The sequence below is a fragment of the Cricetulus griseus genome, chromosome 4, assembly GCF_003668045.3.
Source record: "Cricetulus griseus strain 17A/GY chromosome 4, alternate assembly CriGri-PICRH-1.0, whole genome shotgun sequence".
NCBI classification, from domain to species: domain Eukaryota; kingdom Metazoa; phylum Chordata; class Mammalia; order Rodentia; family Cricetidae; genus Cricetulus; species Cricetulus griseus.
The window spans coordinates 6747584-6763387 of record NC_048597.1 but is presented as its reverse complement, the minus strand read 5'-3'; the positions used below and the strand labels follow the sequence as shown (position 1 = coordinate 6763387).

The 15804-nt window shown below is 42.9% G+C and overlaps 1 protein-coding gene across 2 annotated transcripts in view; it reads right to left on the bottom strand.

Annotated features, from left to right (window-relative positions):
- Positions 1-13716, bottom strand: part of Synj1 (synaptojanin 1) — a 74811-nt gene extending 61095 nt beyond the window's left edge. The window contains exons 1-2 of one of the 2 annotated variants that reach the window (XM_035444322.1): positions 13544-13716; positions 13247-13392 (exon numbers count right to left, since the gene is read on the bottom strand). In XM_035444322.1, the coding sequence (XP_035300213.1) occupies positions 13247-13370 (124 nt within the window). In that variant the 5' untranslated portion in view covers positions 13371-13392; positions 13544-13716. Of the gene's footprint in view, positions 1-10536; positions 10595-13246; positions 13393-13543 lie in introns of those variants that run through there. The other variant, XM_035444323.1, reaches the window with a different exon arrangement.
- Between the last annotated feature and the right edge of the window lie 2088 nt (positions 13717-15804).

Genomic DNA, 15804 nt, shown 5'->3' with positions numbered 1-15804 from the left:
TGGAAAAAACCACGATCAGTTCCAGCACCAGCACCAGCACCGAGGAAGGCGTGGCCAGCAGAAGCCCCGAAAAGCAAGGAGGGGCATCCTTCTGCCAGCACTACTCTGCCCTTCACCTGTGGAGCGCTTAGGGTCCTCAGTGTCAGAGACTACCAAGCTCTGCTGGAGTCGAGGAGGCTGAGACCTGACTACTGTACCTGTCTGAACTGGATTTTTTCGCCATAAAAAGCTTTGCTGGAACTGGTAAAAGTGGAACAGCATCTGAGCATTAGCAATGGCCGGGACCACCTTTATGCAGGGAGGATGTCTAGGAAAAATATCCTTTTTTACTGAACTTCAACTTTTCTGTCTAAAATTGTTTCATCTTCCTAAATTTGGATAAATATCTCTAAACGGCATTAATAAGATAAATTCTTACAATAGCCTATCTTCCCTTTATAACATTTTTTTTTTTCCAGAGGCAGTCTCACTGTGTAGCCCAGAGCAGTCTTGATTTCCTTACCACCTGCCTCGGCCTACTGACAGCGGGGTAAGCCACTACCGTCGTACACTGTTCTAAACGGGGAGAAGATTTCCTTACTTTGTGAGACCTCCCAAAGTAGACGATATAGGGATAATCATGATCACTGTGCCACTTCCCTGACAATCCCATTTTAGAAAATAACCTAAGAATCTTCAACCATGACGAGATGATTTGAAATAAGAACACCCATAGCATGTTAAGAATCTGTGTGGGACCTGCAGATAAAACACAGCACTTGGAAAGGCCATGCACCATCCCCCCATCTTCCTCCCCTTCTCCACATCTCCTGGCACACCAGGCTTCAGCCAAGTGAGTGCTCTGCTGTCCACTGGCCCTGCACTCTCTTTTCTTCCTCTGTTCGCAGTGCTCTCTCCGTCTGGAATGGCTCTAGTCATCTCCCTATTTTCAAATATTGCCCATCCTTCACTCTCCAAGCAATGTGCCACTTCCTGGAGTTTGCCCTTATCACTCAATGAAAAGGAAGCCTTTCCTTTTCTTCTGCATTTCAGTCACTTGTACTCTAATAGCAACCCAAGCCAGCTTGCTTTTCTCATCCCTCAGTGTGACGGCAATCTAAAAGACACTGAACATCACAGCGGCACTGGTACTCATTTCACAGGTAAAACAAACCAAGAGGTTGCAACACAAATGGGCATGCTTTGCTAACTTTAAAAACAGTATTTTACAAAAAGCTTTCCCTTCCAGGAAATAATCCCAATGTCCTCATTGTGGAAGATCCCATTTAACCGTCCTTATGAGATCTAGAAAGCCTCCAGTGTGATGAGGGAGGGTGGGTGCAGGAAGGTGGGTGTGGAGAACACAGGACTGTCAAATGGCTTACACAGCAGGTTCATGTAGTGCAGACAGGAAAACGGGAAAGCATAGCAGAAAGCATAACGGAAATCGAGGCTGGGGAGACAGGTGATACACATGCACCTGGAGCAGCACAGCTCGCTTTGCTGCTCCAGGATGCACTGTGCCTTCACTGAGAGGAGTAAATGTCTTCTGTTTAGAAGTGCACATTTCCCCCTTCTACTGACGGTGGTTATCAAACAAACAAAATACTAGGGAAAACAAACCTTTCTTTTATGAGTTACAAATTTCTAACCACAGTGGGTCTGAATTTCCAAGAAGCCATTGTTTCAGAAGTGACTCTGAGCGAGCAAGATTTTCATCAGTTCAACTAAGGTAACCAGGACTGTGCTTTGTAGTTCACATGTTTAAAAAACACTTAAGCAAAAGCGAATCTTGGCTTCTAAGTTATGACTGCCACCATATACCAGGGATAGACAGTAACTAAATCCCACAGGGGCTTATTCAAAGGGAACAATTCTTTTTCCTATGCCACAATTATCTCTATTATTCATTTGGGTTTAAATGTTTTTCTTAGGCTTCAAGCACACAGAGCCACCTTATGAATAAATCTAGCTGTTCTGTATTTCATTACTTTTTACATCTATATTCCAAATGTATCTTCATATCACTAACACTAATAAATATCTGAAGGCTTTCACATTTCCCCTGCTAGAGGATGTCTTATCAATAAGGTCACAGAACAGAATTTTTAACAAGATAAGTGTAATATACACTTATTCTCATGAAAATAGCTTTGAGGCACCTGGACAATCTGAATGCTGATTACGAATTGGATAGTTTTAGAACCATTGTTAAAAAATTTTTAGATGTCTTGATGATGATATAATCAGGTTTAATAAATGAACAGAAAGCTCATGGTGTACCCTTGCATCCCCAGCTTTAAGAGGCTGAGTCAAGAGGCTCATAGAGAGTTCAAGACAAGTAAGGCTTTACCTCAGAAAAGCCACTAATAACAAAAAATCATCCCATATCTTTTAAAAACACTCAAATATTTATGATGCATAAAATTCATACCTTCAATGCAACTTTATTATCTAAACAGCAAATAACAAAACTGGTATGTTACCTCAGACCAAAACGTTAAGTTACTTGTATTAAATTAAAAGGCATTTGAAGGACTGAATTAAATGTAAACTTCTCTACCCTTCAGTAAATTACAATAATTCAAACTAGATAATAAAGCTACTCAAGAAGGCTCTGCAATCCAATGTAAACATTCTTGTGGCTCAAACTTTCCAGACTGGGATTAGACTGTACTTCCCCAATTGAGCCAGAAGATCAAGCAACAGACTGTGAACCAATAAAGCACAGACCATGGCATCAAGTACCTGTAATTCTAGCATTCCTCAAGTCTGAGAGAGGAGGATTATGAGTTCGAGGCCAGTAGGGCTACTTAGGAAGTTCCATGCTATGTGCCAGATCCACTTTCAATGAGGCAGGGAGTGGGAGTTGCAAATTAGAATGCTGCTCCTAGAATCACAATTTGCCTGTGGTTTCGTGGGTGGCAGTTTGTGGTTAGCCTACTGCATGCAAACAGCACTTTGGTATAGAGATCCAGAGGAACTAGAGATCATGTAATCCAAGCTCCTCATTTGCAGAAGACGAGCAATTATCTAATTCATCCAAGATCACATGACTAGCTAGCAGTGGAGCCCATTGCCATTTTATCACACATAAAACAAAAAATTTAAGGTAAAGACTTATTAAATTTTTAAAAAATCAAAATTAAATTAAAATTAAAAACCACAAAACCACAAGTGAAAGACATGAAACAAATCCCTGTTCTATATAACCTATACATACAAATATTGGCAACACTTTAAAAAATTATCTTTATTCACTCAAAATATTCAGTGAGTGTCTACTATGTAGCAGGCCCTTAGCAAGGTTCTAAGTTCCTGATAGGACAGATGAGGAAGGCAGGCATTATACAGACAAGCCAATGCTAAATCCTAGCAGACTGATAGGCACAGTAGCGATGCCTGTCAACCCAGTTTCTTCAGCAGCAGGCTAAGACCGAAGAGCCACCAAGTTCAAGGCAGGTGTGGGCAATTTAGCAAGAACCTGTTTCAGAGTAAAAGTGTAAAAGGACTATGGATGTATCTCAGTGGTAGATGCCCATGGCTCTGGGCTCAGTCCCCACAACAAACCAGTCCTAATGGAATTCTAATCCACCACTAAAGTGTTAACCTCCTGGATCCAACAGTGTCATCCCACTCAGTCGGCTCTGTATCAATCCCATGCAGCTTCCCAATAACTATGAACCTGACAACCAGGCTTTGGACCACATTTTCCATGAGAATCATTAAATACGATAGGCCAAGACACATTTTCAATGTTGACCAGACACAAACCACTAACAAGCACTAATGAACAAGAGCCAGAATCCACTTAAGTATAAGATTAATCCTGTCTATACTTCACACGTGGTCCACAGGATATTAAAAGACTGTTAGTCTACATTTCAATAAAGCAATTCAATAGACTACAGCAATATTATGGTTACTAGAGAGCAGGGTAACACACAATCCATAATAAATTCTTACCATTCAGAACTATTTACTATAAGGAACACACTTTATACATTGAGTTAGATTTATAAGGACATATGAAGACTATGGATAAGGAACATTAAATAATATAACATTTAATATACAGAGAATAACTTAATAGGAAATGTGTTTGTTTTTCTTTCCAGTTATCTATTTCAATTTTAGCTGGCAAAAAATAAAACACAAGCCAGATATGGGAATTCATGCTATAACTCCAGCACTCAGGAAGCTGAGTCAAGAGAATTACCACGAATTAGTGCAATGAGTTACAGATGAGACCAGTCTGGACTACAGTGTGACACCCCTTATCTCAAACAACCCCCCCCCAACAAAGATAAAACACAAATTCTTATTAGTAACCATTATAAATTCAAATAAGCAAATCAAAATACAATGTGCAGTGTGTCAAGCCATGCCTCTTTTGAGTATTCCAGTTACATGACTAGCCCAGTTTGACTGTAGTATCTCTCACTCCCCATGAATCTTTCAAAATGTCACTGCTTCAGACTCCACAGCAGCAGACTATCTGAGAGCAAGAGCAACTAGGCTTCTCTGCTACCCGTCACACTGAGCTCAGATTTTTCCAGCTTTTGGATGTGTGGGGGAAGTCCATCCTTTTCTTCAGTGGCTCCAAAGCCCCAAGTGGGTCATCTGGTTCTGTTTTTCCCTTTCAGTGCATAGAGCTGTCTCTCTGTGCTATCTCACTTTCAGTGCATAGAGCTGTCTCTCTATGCTCTCTCACTTGCACTGCTTCTAAGCACAGGCTCATTCTTGCCTGTTACTTTTCTGTTTGCATAGGTATCCCCTTTTTCTGCATTGCTGTAAAGATTTTTCTCTGTATCTGAACTGGTTAATGGGCTTCTGATTTTGCATTGCGGTGTAATTTTCTTCATGTTTCATCATCTGGTGTACATTTAACTTCTTAGATGTGTACATTTACAGTTTCCACCGACTTTGGGAAATGACCAGCTGTTATTTCTTCAGACATCTTCCTTCCCTCTTCCTTCTAATCACACATGTGTGTTAGATCATCTGAAGCTGCCCCACAACTCAGCCATGCAACTCATTTATACTGGCCTTTCCCCTCTGTGTATTTCCTCTGGATAACTTCTACCTCTGCGTCTTTAAGCTTACAATCTATTCCTTCTGTAGTGTTAAATACAGGGTTCCAATCAGTGTATACTGCCATTAGATACTGTTATTTTCTTTTTTAAATAATTTAATTATTTTTATGTAAATTGGTGTTCTGCCTCCATATATGTCTGTGTAAGGGTGTCACATCCCCTGGAACTAGAATTACAGACAGTTGTGAGCTTTCATGTGGGTGTTGGGAATTGAACCTGGGTCCTTAGGAAGAATAGGCAGTACTCTTAATTACTGAGCCATCTCTTCAACCCCAGATATTGTTATTTTCACTTTGAATAACTGATGTGAGTCATGTTTTTCATGTCATTAATATGCTCATACTTTACGTCTTGAACATATGGAATATATTTTTCAAAGCCGTTTCACTGTCCCTTACTAACATTAACATCTGTTTCTACAGAATGACTTTTCTGCTCATTATGAAGTATATTTTCTACTTCTTTGCATGTATATTAGCTTTCAAAGTGAGATGGGTTGAATGATACTCATGTATCATGTAACACACAAATTTTGTTTTGTATATGTGTATGTGTGCATATCTCTATATAGACATATACACACACTTGTATTTCTTAAACCTCTGAGATCAGTTCTTTGAAACTTAAATTATTAGAAACAGCAATTTAGGAAACAAAAGCAGGGTCTTAAACTTTGTTAGGAAGGATCAAACAAGGACATAGTCTAGAGCTACTTTGCTCCATTAATGAAGTAACACCTTCTTAAGTATTCAATCTCATTTACTTTTTCATATCTGAAAACCATTTTGTGCATTTCCTTTAATTTGCTGTTGCTATTCTCAGAGAGGAGGCAAACTCCAGGTCCTACTATTCCGGCACAGTCAAAAGCGAAAGTCTTTTTTGTATTTCTTGGCTATTTATGTTTCAGGCCAAATTAGAATATCTGATAGATCCAAGATGGTGAAACAAAATGCCACATAATGGGGCTCTGCTGTTCAGAGGAGAGGCTCTGTCTTCCTTCTTTACTTGCCCACAGCACAGTTAAGGAGGAAGTGAAGGCATGTGGGAACTGCTGGCTTGTTCCTACATTGTACACTCTTCCTGCTACTGCTGCAGACTCAGGGCCTGGGCTGACTTTTTTTTTTTTAAAAGTTGATGTTAAAGCTACTTTTTACTTTCTCCTAAATATGTACATTCCATTTTTTTATAAAAAGAAATAAACTTCACAATTTTAATGTAAGATAGCAAGTCTAAATTTCACCTTATACTTAAAAAGTCAACTCTAAGTCACTTCTTCCCTTATGTGTTTTTAAAAAATAGAATACTGCAACTTATCTAAAGGGCAACCATGGTGACTGACAGCATTTGGCAATTTAAAAACATGCACTGCTTGTCATTGCTGCTTATTATTCTTGGCACCCAAAATTCTACAAGCTGGCATTCTATTTGGCCCAGCAAAACAATTGTGTTCTTAATGGCCATACTTTAAAATCTAACCATACTCCTATATACTAACAGAGTAATAGTTTATAGGCAAAAATGCAAATTATTAATTCTCACTAGAAAATACTGCCAGCTTCCCTTTTAACTGAAAACTGGTCTATGGGTTTGCCTTGCTTTTTTTGAGAAGGGACATTTAATTTTTTTAAGTTTATTTTTATATGTTTGGGTGCTGGACCTACATAAATGTCTGCGCACTGTGTGCATGCGTGGTACCATGGAAGACAGAAGAAAACATCAGATCCCTAGAACTTTAGTTACAGATGGTTGTAATCTGTCGTGTGGGTGCTGGGAACTGAAGCCAGGTCCTCTGGAAAGGCAGCCTTAACTTCAGATGAGCCCCTTGCCTCTCTCTAGCCCCCTGCCCTCCTTTTGCCCCTTGTTTCCTACTCAGGAAACTAAGAGCCATCACCCCTCAACAGCAGAAACAATCACAGTGAAAAAAATAATTAAATGGAAAGGATTCTCCAGAATTTTGGTTGTTCAAGGCAGGGTTTCTCTGTGTAGTTCTAGCTGTCCTAGAACTCGCTCTGTAGACCTAGCTGACCTTGCACTCAGAGATACCCCTGCCTCTGCCTCTTGCAGGAGTGCAGGGATTAAGGACACATGTCATCACCTCCCTGGGAGATTTGTTTGTTTGTTTGTTTGTTTTTTTGTCACACTTTCCCCATATGGAAAACATGAACAAAACACAACTCATAAAATTGAAAGGAATACAGCATGTGACTAGTGCATCTCCTAAATTGTATAAAGAGATGCCTCAGGGCACTACAGTCAACTTGGAGATGCAAGGATATTTTATTTATTTATTTATTTATTTTTGGTTTTTCGAGACAGGGTTTCACTGTGTAGTTTTGGAGCCTATCCTGGCACTCGATCTGGAGACCAGGCTGGCCTCGAACTCACAGAGATCTGCCTGCCTCTGCCTCCTGAGTGCTGGGATTAAAGGCGTGCACCACCAGCCCCCGGCGCAAGGATATTTTAAACTGAAGAAAACACCAAAGGTTTCAACACATGCTGGCTATCAGGTAAACTAGTAGCCTGAGGAGGTTCAGAGCTTAACATATGACTGTAGTGTATCTCTTCCATGAGCCCTGTCTTTGGGAAGCTAGGTTTCTGGTAGTTTCTGTGGTAAATGACAAATTCTTCTCTAAGTCACTATGAAACAGGAATGAGAACAGCATCACTTCAACTGCTTCCAAGGTGTAAAAGATGTCTGGAACTCAACAAGCATGCACACCCCATTAGTAACTGTTGTTATTTATTTGGGAAACAAATTATTTTTTACTTGTTTGCATTATTTTGTTTGACCAGCTGCTAAAGTTATTGGGATTTAAATGTTTATTGTAATCTTGGTGCTTGGAGGACTGTTATGAGTTTGAGGCCAGCCTGAGATAAAAAAAGAGCCAAGCTAGTTGGGGTACAGTGAGACCCCTTTACAAAAAGTCTTACTGCCGGGGTCTATTTAATTAACAGATTTCTCAGATATTCTACAGGCTTTCTACAATACAATAAGACACGAAGGTACCATGGAACAACCAAATTTACAAATCTAGAGCTTAATATTTTGATGGCAGAGTAAACTTTTAGTAAATAAACTATTTTTGCACTATTTTTTTCCTCAGACTGCAGTTCCATAGAATCAGGACAGTTTACACTCTGTGAAGACATATAGAAGACACTTCTTATAATATGAAGAATTAGGTAGAAAGAAAACTCAGATGCATATCTTGGAGTAAAACTAGGTCCAGAATTAAGTGTATGGTTTTGCTATTTATGTACATGACTTGAGCCTGGAAATGACCCAAATTATGCTATTTTAAAATGCTGAAAATTATACCATTGGAAAGATAAAAGGTGATTTATCTTTATCATTATACTAACATGTGATATAAAAAGAAGCAAAGGCTTTACTTTTTTGTTGTTGTTGTTTTTTGTTTTTTGAGACAGGGTTTCTCTGTGGCTTTGGAGGCTGTCCTGGAACTAGCTCTTGTAGACCAGGCTGGTCTCGAACTCACATAGATCTGGCTGCCTCTGCCTCCCCAGTGCTGGGATTAAAGGCATGCACCGCTGGCCAAAGGCTTTACTTTTAAGAGTTACAATGTATATCATCACATTGGGTTTTGTTTGCTTGCTTTATATTTAGTGTTTATGTTTTTACAATGTTGGGAATTGAACTGAAGACTTCACATACACTAAGTGACCTTTCGCCTTCATATTCTATTTAAAATACAGTTGTGAAGTGGATTATTTATGTACTGAAGCATGAGATGGACTATAAACCACAAGGCTGTAAATTCAAGGCATGTCTACCTGACAGCTTGTCCTCCTATGAAGGCTGTTTTGGGTGGGGAGATATGTGTGTCACTCACACACACTAAAAACACTGAACCACACAAAAAGCATTAATCTTTTTTTATCCTTAATTAATTCATTTATGGAAAAAAGTGCACTGCTGTAACAGACCAAGCACCCATACTTGCTACTTATACTGTCCAAGGCATCTTTCCAGATGATTACAATGTGCAGCTGAGGCACAGAAAGCCACTGACTCAGACTAGGACACACTGGCTTAGCACTTTGGGGGACCAAAAGTTGTAGGTCATCTTCAGCTACACAGCAAGTTTGAGACTAGCCTAAGCTATGAGAGATCCTGTCAGAAAAAGACCTAAAACAACAAACCACCTAAAACATCAATGACTGATTAAGTTGGTACAAGCCTAAGAGGGCACATGAAGAATGGTGAGTCCTAACACTTGGGAGGACACTGACACCATCTCACGGAAGGAGGTCACCCCATAACAGAAAGAGAGCAGTGAGCTTAAGGAAGACCTTAAGGAACAGGCTGAGGAGTTGGAATTTCATCTTAAGAAAATAGGGCCACTCTTTGATGTACTATCAAAATGACTTTAGAAGTCATTTCTTGCAGATTGATAGGCAGGATGCCCTGAAATCCAGAGGCTGGGAACAGTAAGGATGAAGAGAATGAGCCCAGATCTTTGAGACAGTTCCCTGAATGCAGCAGGCATTCAAAATTCTGCAGGTTGTTCTAAAAGCCAAATGTTATACAGGACAACATCTATCTTAGTACTACCAAATGCCAAATTAAACTTGTTGTGTGACAAGCTATCACTATGCAGCCCCGGAGAGTCTCAAATACAAAATCTTTCTGCTTCTGCCTCCTGAGTGCTGAGGTTACAGATATGTAACATTAATACAAGCACCTAATTTTACAAGGCAGTTTATATAAAAAGAAAAAAGCTAGCTCTTAAAGATTAATATCTTATTATTACACAGTAGGGTACCTACAGGTAACAATGTTCTATAAGAATTAGAAGAAAGGGTTTTGCATGTTTTTAATGTATAAATGTGTTGAAACATCATGTGTTGTAACTATATGTGAAATTTTTATGTTTCTATATATCAATTAAAACTCAAAATATATTTTAAGTGTTACTGTAGAGTTTATAGAAAAGAAAGTATGTATCCATTTATGTTAACTTTACAGAGAGAAGTATTCAAACTTTTCAGTCCTCTGAGAATTACTTACATAGCTTAAATCCAATGAAGACAAAATTAAGAAACAAGCTCTGGCTGGTGGAGGGCTTGCTTAATATGCAGTACTTAGTTTCAATTCCAAGCAGTGAAAATAAACATATAGTTAAGATAATGCTTTGATATTATTCCGCCTCATAATTAATGCCCCAAAAGGATGTTTTAAACCCTTTTAACAGCCATTATTTGGCATAAAAGATAACTACTAGAGGTTTTAGAAGTATGATTATTCTTAGATTTTCTAATCTTAACATACAGCAATAACTCTGAAAAACTACAGGTAATTCATAATTTATAAGCTCCACAGTAACTTCCCATTGCAATTACAAGTAACCACAATTTAAAAATATACTAGAATTTAGACATTAATAAATCAGGCAATGTCAACCAAAACACAATCAGTTGAAAAACATTTTATATTACTAACCTGTGATGATATATTGTTTATGATCTAATAAAGCTTGCCTGAAGATCAGAATGCAAAGCTAGCCACAGCCACAGAGGCCAGGCAGTGGTGGTGCACACCTTTAATCCTAGCATAAGAGAGGAATGTAAGACAGGAGCTCAGGGTCTCATTCGGGTATTCAGTACTTAGTATTCAGCATTCAGTCTCCAGCCACACTGAGGACTCGTGGAGACAGGACCACCCTTTCAGTCTGAGATAAGAGCTAGTGGCTGGCTGTTTTGTTTTTCTGATCTTCACCTTGAAGTTTGAACACCAGTATATGTCTCTAGGTTTTTATTATTCATACTAGACTAACCAAAGCCCTTCATTCTCATCTTTTTATTTCAGCTTTCATTAGTGTAAGTACATCTATAGTATGAAAATGTATTCTGTGTGGATTAACACTGGAGCATGATGCTGGAGCATGGCATTTTCATTTTATTAAATCATAAAAACCACCAGGTAGTAGTGGCACATGCCTTTAATCCCAGCACTTGGGAGGCTGAGGCAGGCGGATCTTTGTGAGTTCAATGCCAGCCTGGTCTACAGAACTAGTTCCAGGACAGCTAGGGCTATTACACAAACAAACCATAAGGAACAATTTTGAGCAGTGACGTTCATATTGAATATTACTTAACCTTTTTCTCGGGATGTATCTCACTCCTTGCTTCTCCCTTCAAACCATGGTACTGTATGCAACAGAAATACGTGTGCGCGCGCGCGCGCGCGCGCGCGTGTGTGTGTGTGTGTGTGTGTGTGTGTGTGTGTGTGTGTGTGCGCGCGCGGCGTGCTCGTGTGTTATACTGACCTTTGCTTAGGAGTTGTTCATTATGTCACTATTATTTTTCCTACCAGGATAAAATTTTACTATTTTAGTCAGGTTACACCTGAGCCAATATGAAAATCTTTTATACATAGGGTAGGACATTATGCTCTTTACCTACTGAGTCTAAAGAAAGAGTAATAATTAAAATATTTATGGCTTATATTGTTTTTCAAACATTATTGTGTGTATACATGTGCGTTTATATATATACACAGTAATATATAATATACATTATATAATGCACACACACGCATATATATATATGTGTGTGAGTATGCATGTAGGCCAGAGGTTGACATCAGGTGTCTTCCTTTATTATATATTATATATTTATTAAATATTCACACACAGCGTATGCATGTAGGCCAGAGGTTGACATCCAGTTCTAGCAATGTTCACGTTCCAGCTCATGCAGAGCATGCCAGGCTGTCTTCCGTGAGGGTTCTGGGGATCCCCAGCTTACATGGCAGGCATTTGTCAACTGAGCATCTCCAGCCTAAACAACAGTTTTAACTTATAAAAGTATGATCAATACACAATCTGAGAAAATGGAGCCAAGAAGGCTAGGGATGCAGCTCCGTTAGCAGAGTGCTTGCCTAAGATGCATGAAGCCCTGCGTTCCAACCCTGCACCGAATGAACCTAGCACGGGAGCATGCCTGTACTGCCCGCACTCTGAATATGAAGGTAGGGGGATTTGGAATTCAATGGCTTTGGCTGTATCATAGGGGGGAGGGGGGCAGGTCAGGTTATAACACTGCTTTAAAAAACTCAAGAACAAATAGTTCTCATTAGAAAATCTGTTTTAAAAACACCATACCTGGGACAACCCCAAACTGGGGTTATCTGCCCCACTGAATGACTGAAGCATGGGGTACACTGAGATGTCTCTGCAGGTAAAAAGCATTTACCACCAAGCCTAAAGACCTGAGTTCTGTCCCTGGAACATATATAGAAGGAGGAGAGAACCTACTCCCACAAGCTACCTCTGACTTCCACACGTACCCCACTCACACACAAATAAATAAATGTAAAAAATTATAGCATAAAAGCATGTTAATTAGTAGTTTTCATTTTCATCCATCTGCCACAAATTAACCCAAACATTTTTTGCCTTTGCTCGTGCGTGCGTGCGTGCGTGCGTGCGTGCGTGTGTGTGTGTGTGTGTGTGTGTGTGTGTGTATGTGTGTGTACAATAAGAGGTACAGTAAATAGAACTTTTCTTTAAAAATCAGTCATTTTTAAACAAAATGAAACCAATCACTCATCTCATATGCAATTTTTACAAACTGCAATTTTTACTGAAAAATATAAACTCGTAGGCTGTAGAAGTGATCAGTAGTAGAGCACCAACATCACTCATGCACACGCAAGTCCTTCAGTAGCAGCCTGGGCCTGATCTGAATCTCACACATGCTCACGAGGCACACCAATATACATACATACATACATACATACATACATACAAAAATAAGTAAGGGTTTGACATAAGATACACAAAAATCTGTAACATAATATCATTACTACTAAAACTGACCTGCAAAATTCTATGCATTACAGCTATCAAGCAAGCTGTCCTATTGGGTTAATGCGGTAAGACGTAACTGCAACAATATTCTACAAAAAGATACAATTCTAGAAGCAGAACACAGAGAAAGCAAAATCCTATCCGCAAAATCTGCACCTCCCCAAACAAAAACCTAAGTCTGAGTTTACAGGAAATAAGGGTTCTTTCCAATTAAAGCAAAGAATAAATCCATCAGATAAAATTCGGTCTGAAGGCTTCCAAGGATTTTCTTTCTTTTTTATAAACTGTTACGAACCAAAACAGAGATCATAATCGGTGAGGTTAAAACACGTGACTTACAGAGCACGGCCACAGCCCCAGACTCGAACATGAGACATTCTTCCTTATGCCGCGTTTCCACTATGAGGCTGAAGGGTGGGGGGTCCAGCTTGTGGTAGACTCGGAAGCCTTTGCTGAACGCCATCCTCCTTTCCTCAGAGGCAGCCCTGTGAAAGCCAAGCCAAGTCAAGCCAATGGTCGGCTGGGCACCCAGGGGTCCCTCCCTGCCAAGTGTGAGGGGGGTAGGGGTGCAGGAAGAGAGGAGAAATCAGGGGTGAGCCATTTATTCCAAAAGATAAGGCGTCACCAAATTTTTACCAAAAGGCAAAGGGAAACCGGCTTCCAGTTGTCAAGATGCGGCCAGGGGAGGCAGGGTCTGTGTTTACCCACAGGAAAACCGTGCGTGCGTTTTCGGCGGGGGTTGTTCACGGGCCTGCCTCGCGGGCCGCCTCTCCTGAGGGGACCTGACGGCAACTTGAGGCTCGTGCGTCTACCTCAGCGGGAGGGTAGGGCTCGTCAGCGCGCGGGCTCCGCAGGGCGGCGGCGAAGGGCAGGGACGCCGCCACACAGGTGACCGCCGCCGCCTCCGCCCGCCCGCTCGCCCGCCCACCCGCTCGCCCGGCGCGCAGGTCACGGTGACGACAGGCTCGCCCCGCGCGCGGCGCGGGGGTTCCGGGGTAGCCGGGGAAACCGAGGCAGCGGGCAGCCCGGAGCCTCCATTGTGCGCCTCGGGAGATGCCCGGGAGCCTGAGCGGAGCGGAAGCCTTCCGGCCCGCGGGGTGACAGCCGCCGTCACCGCAGCCGCCCGCCGCCGCCCCGCCGCCGCCCGCGCTCTCCTCACGCCGCCCGCCCGGCCGCCCGCAGCCGCCGCTCACCGCTCGCGTCCCGGCTGCCACCGCCGCCACCGCGCCGCCGCGCCCGTCACGGAGCGTCCCCGTCCCCCGTTCCCCCGTCCCCCCGACCGCCCGCCCGGCCGCCCACCTATTCCTCCGGCTCCTCCTCCTCCTCCCGCAGCCGCCGCCGCCGCCGCTACAGCCGCCCGAGGCGTCACTTCCGCCTCAGCAGGCCCAGCTCTTCCGCATTGCGCCGCTGCCGGGGGGGGGGGGGGGGAAGGCCCGCCCCTTGGGTGGAGGGGCGGAGCTACTGCCGCCCACGCGGGGCCGTTGGGCTCGGCCGGGCGCCCGTGAGCCACCCGGGTCCTGCGTCCCTCCCGCCGTCGTCAGCGCGGGAGCGGGGGGCCACCCGCGCGGCCGGGGAAGCCGGCACGGGAGGGGCGGGACGGGCGGTGTCCTCGCGTGGAGGCCCCTGAGCCCCGGCCCGGCCGCGGCCGCCAGGGGGACTGCGGTTAGAGCTGCGGGCCGGGCCGGGGGAGCCCGAGGTGAGCCGAGCCGAGCCCCCCGGGACCACCCCCTGCCGCCTCCGCGGCCCCGGCGGGCGGGCGGCGGGCGGTGCCGGAGAGCTGTCCATGGTGTCTGGCGTCGGGAGGCGTCCTTGGCGCTCCAGGGCTCCGCTGAAGGCCTCTGAGAGAGGGAAGGAGGGAGGGAGGGAGGGAGGGAGCGATCCGCAGCCCGGGCGCCAGCCACATCAACAAAACACGGCAGTCACTCTCTCGGTGACGTGCCGATTTGCCGGCCGTGGGCTCTTATAAATAGGGCATCACACTGTTTGATACCGTTTTTCCCCTCAACGCAACACGCCTCTGATTTGTGTCCGGCAGAATTACTCTGCATCTATTCAAGAAACCAAAATGGTAGAATGATGTAGTTAATAGGGCTTTTCAAAGGAACTGAAAACCCGAGGAACCCACAAGTCATATTTCCACTTGCTTTTTCTCCCTAGCCTCTTCCCCTTTTTGCATCCCCCACCCGAAAGCACATTTACGATGCGTTGCACAAAATCGTTTCCTCTAACAGGCTCTATCATGTGACTCAACATTTCTCCATTTTATCCAAGACAGATCCACCCTGGTTTCAGACTACTAATAAGCAAACCAAACACAAGCCACCTCTAGTACAGGAGACACACTTGGATTTAGTTCTGAGAATCTTTCACTTAGTAGTCTCCTTAGAAAAACTTTCGCTTTTTGCTGTGGTTACAGTAACCAGAAGCTTACACTGATAATTAAAATGCTTAGGTCATTTTCCTTCCAAGAAGAGTCCATTTCAGTTGGGGGACAATCCTTGAAGGAAAACACAATGTGATGCCTGTAAACATGCTCCAACAAAAAGGGGCTCAGGAGAGTAGTAGTACCTTGCCGTTGACATTTATTTTTTGAGATGGAGCCCAGGCTGGTGTGCCACCATGCCTGGCCTACATGGTGACAAGGACTGAACCTAGGACTTCATACATACCGGACAGTCATTCTACAAAGTGAGGGCATCCTGGGCCCCAGGAATGCAGGGTTTTATGACACCTGAAATCACTGTTCAGCCGAACTTTCTGCCTCAAGGATCTCTGTCAGGCTACACCATAGCCCTTTCTCCTGGTGGGAATCATGGTAGGATCTTTCTAAATCAACATTTTGTTCTGCCTACTCTTGGGGTTTTTTTGTTTTTAACTAAGGAAGTGAAGATTCAAAC